Source organism: Apteryx rowi, unplaced genomic scaffold (assembly GCF_003343035.1).
Source record: "Apteryx rowi isolate R43461 unplaced genomic scaffold, aptRow1 scaffold_48, whole genome shotgun sequence".
NCBI lineage: Eukaryota > Metazoa > Chordata > Aves > Apterygiformes > Apterygidae > Apteryx > Apteryx rowi.
In genome coordinates, this window is record NW_020450738.1 from 675,469 (window position 1) to 677,930 (window position 2,462).

Here is a 2,462-nt window from a genome sequence, read left to right on the forward strand (position 1 = left end):
GGGTCCTGGCTCCGCCCCCCGCCCGCCCCTTCCTTCCCCGCGCCTCGGGCACCGGCCGCGGTGGAAAACTACCGGGCGGGCGGCTGCGTGCTGGCGCGGCGCTGCGGCCCGGCCCGGCCCTTGCAAGGGGGAGACGAGCCCCCGGTTTTGCATTCTTTACAATGCGGTAATCACGCTTGAGGGCGCTTGTCGCTGCTCGCTATAATTAGCGAGCTCCCTCGGCTSTCGCCGAGAGCTGCTGTGCCGGGAGGAGAGCACTTAGCCACCGCCACAGTGAGGCACCTACTTTTAAGAGGATGAATGCAGTTGTTTAATATAGATCGAGCCAGCGTTTAAAATCCAGGTCAACACCTTCTAGCGACAATGCTGYAGCAGAGCACATTACCTGCAAGAGGCTGCCAAAACAGATTAGCCTCGTTTAATGCAGAAGCATCTTTATCTGAAGTAGTGAATTGCTGGAAGAGAAGTGGTTCTAGATAGCATGGAGTTTGCTGTCCCCATTCATTTCACCACATCCAAGAGTGAGTCTTTACAAGACTTTTTGCCTCAGCAACAAGAACATAGCACAGCAGTTTTTTTTTTTTTTAAAGATATTAACATATACACATATTTTAAATAAAAACTTAAAGGGAGCTAGGAAAGCACAGGTAAAGGAAACCAGACCAGAACTTCCATCAGTCTGCTGCTGCTGAGGATACAGTATCCATGACCTTCCTAGAGCTGAGGCAGAAGTTCTAATAACAAATTTACAAGTTAGAGTTGAAGGATAGATTGGTAGTTTCTCACCTAATCACAGTAGGTCATAAGAATAACAGAACACAAGTAGTTTTAACTTCAGATTCAGATCAGTGAGCTAAGACAGTTACTTTGACAACAGGTTTTCCATTGGCATTTGATAGAATCAGTATACACACTTGGCCTTGTTGACAAAGCACTCAGTCAAGCTTAAAGAGACTGCTACCTTGGAAGTGTTTTAGGCTCCCCCCCAAAGTATATTATGAGCCAGTAGGGACTACTGCAGTACATTTCTCATTGCTTTTATGGATTTATCCATGGCCTTTCATTAACAGAAATACTACAGAAACATATAGACAGAAGTTTTAGATTTTCAGCCTCCAGTCAGAAAGCTCACATTCTTCTTCATCCATGATAGCTGGAAGGCTACTATCAAGTAAATCTGTCCTTACATAACACAGCCCTTAGATATACCTTTCTAAAGGCCATTCTATACATCAGGCTCAATAATTAAGAATTTGTGTTAACCTGATGGGGTGAAACATGCACACCATACCTACTAAATAGTCCTAGAATACTGCGCTATGTTTCCATTTGAAAATACAGATACCTGCAGTACTTAACAGCTTGGAGAACTGTTACAGTTGCGTGTTCTTGGAACTACTCTTCTTCAGAGCTGCATAACTGAGACCAAGCGTTTTTTCAGTTACTATACATGAGACAATTGGTATTGATATAACATTTATTGAATATTTCCACTCTAGTGGATGAAAAGTCTGTACAAAACCAAACACTTCCTTTACTTAAATCAAACCAATCTAAAAACAGTCAGCTCAATCAAAACCCACTACAAATACAATAGCTTCTTTGAAGCCATGGTAACACTTAAATACGGTTAAGACTTCAATGCAGAAATTTGGTTTGTTAGAAAGCTCAGTGAGCTTTAGCTTCTCAAAGTTACAAAAAGGCAAAATTGTGTTTCACAGATACAGTCCACTGGAATCACCAACACTGGACAATTAAGTACTTAGAGTCCTGAGATAACATGGAATCCTGGTATCCTTTAGACAGTTTTCTGTTGTCCTTTCTTTCCAATGAGAGATTTGTGGATATGTGGTATTACACCTAAGAAAGAGCAATACCAAGAATTAAAATCATGTTACTTCTCTTCAGTGATTTTGCTAAAAACTCTGCACTTTAAATAGAATTATTAAGCAACCTTTAAGCGGCAAGAAGTCCAATAGTCTTAATACAAAAGTTAGAAAGCAAGTTACATACCACCACCAGCAATTGTTGCCTTAATGAGAGAGTCCAATTCTTCATCTCCTCTAATTGCAAGCTGCAAGTGACGGGGAGTGATACGTTTCACCTTCAAGTCTTTGGATGCATTTCCTGCCAGCTCAAGAACCTGAAGACAAGAATATTTTTAGACTGAGTTAAGCAAGTCAAAGGAGACCAATTGCATGGCTTTAGCTCTTTTCTTCTCTACACCAACTGATTAGTGACAAGAAGACAGCAAACAGCACATCTTTTTAACCAGYTCCTCTTTTACAGCTTTAGATTTGGTTTTCCCCAAGGAAAGAGTATTGTTTTGCAGCAGGTGGGACAAGCTGTAACTGTACATTTTATGAAACACTTCACACTTGCCTCTTCACTATAAGCCACAGCTACCTGCTCTGCACAAGATGCAGAGCAAGAAGTTCCATGGTCTCCTCAGGAAGCATTTA

General features: G+C 41.8%; 1 protein-coding gene across 1 annotated transcript in view; it reads right to left on the reverse strand.

The window, feature by feature from the left end:
• Positions 1-1,461: 1,461 nt before the first annotated feature.
• Positions 1,462-2,462, reverse strand: part of LOC112972237 (histone H2A.Z) — a 2,496-nt gene continuing 1,495 nt past the window's right edge. The window contains exons 4-5 of the mRNA XM_026078463.1: positions 2,014-2,143; positions 1,462-1,860 (exon numbers count right to left, since the gene is read on the reverse strand). Coding sequence (XP_025934248.1) covers positions 1,799-1,860; positions 2,014-2,143 — 192 coding nt within the window. The 3' untranslated portion in view covers positions 1,462-1,798. The remainder of the gene's footprint in view (positions 1,861-2,013; positions 2,144-2,462) is intronic.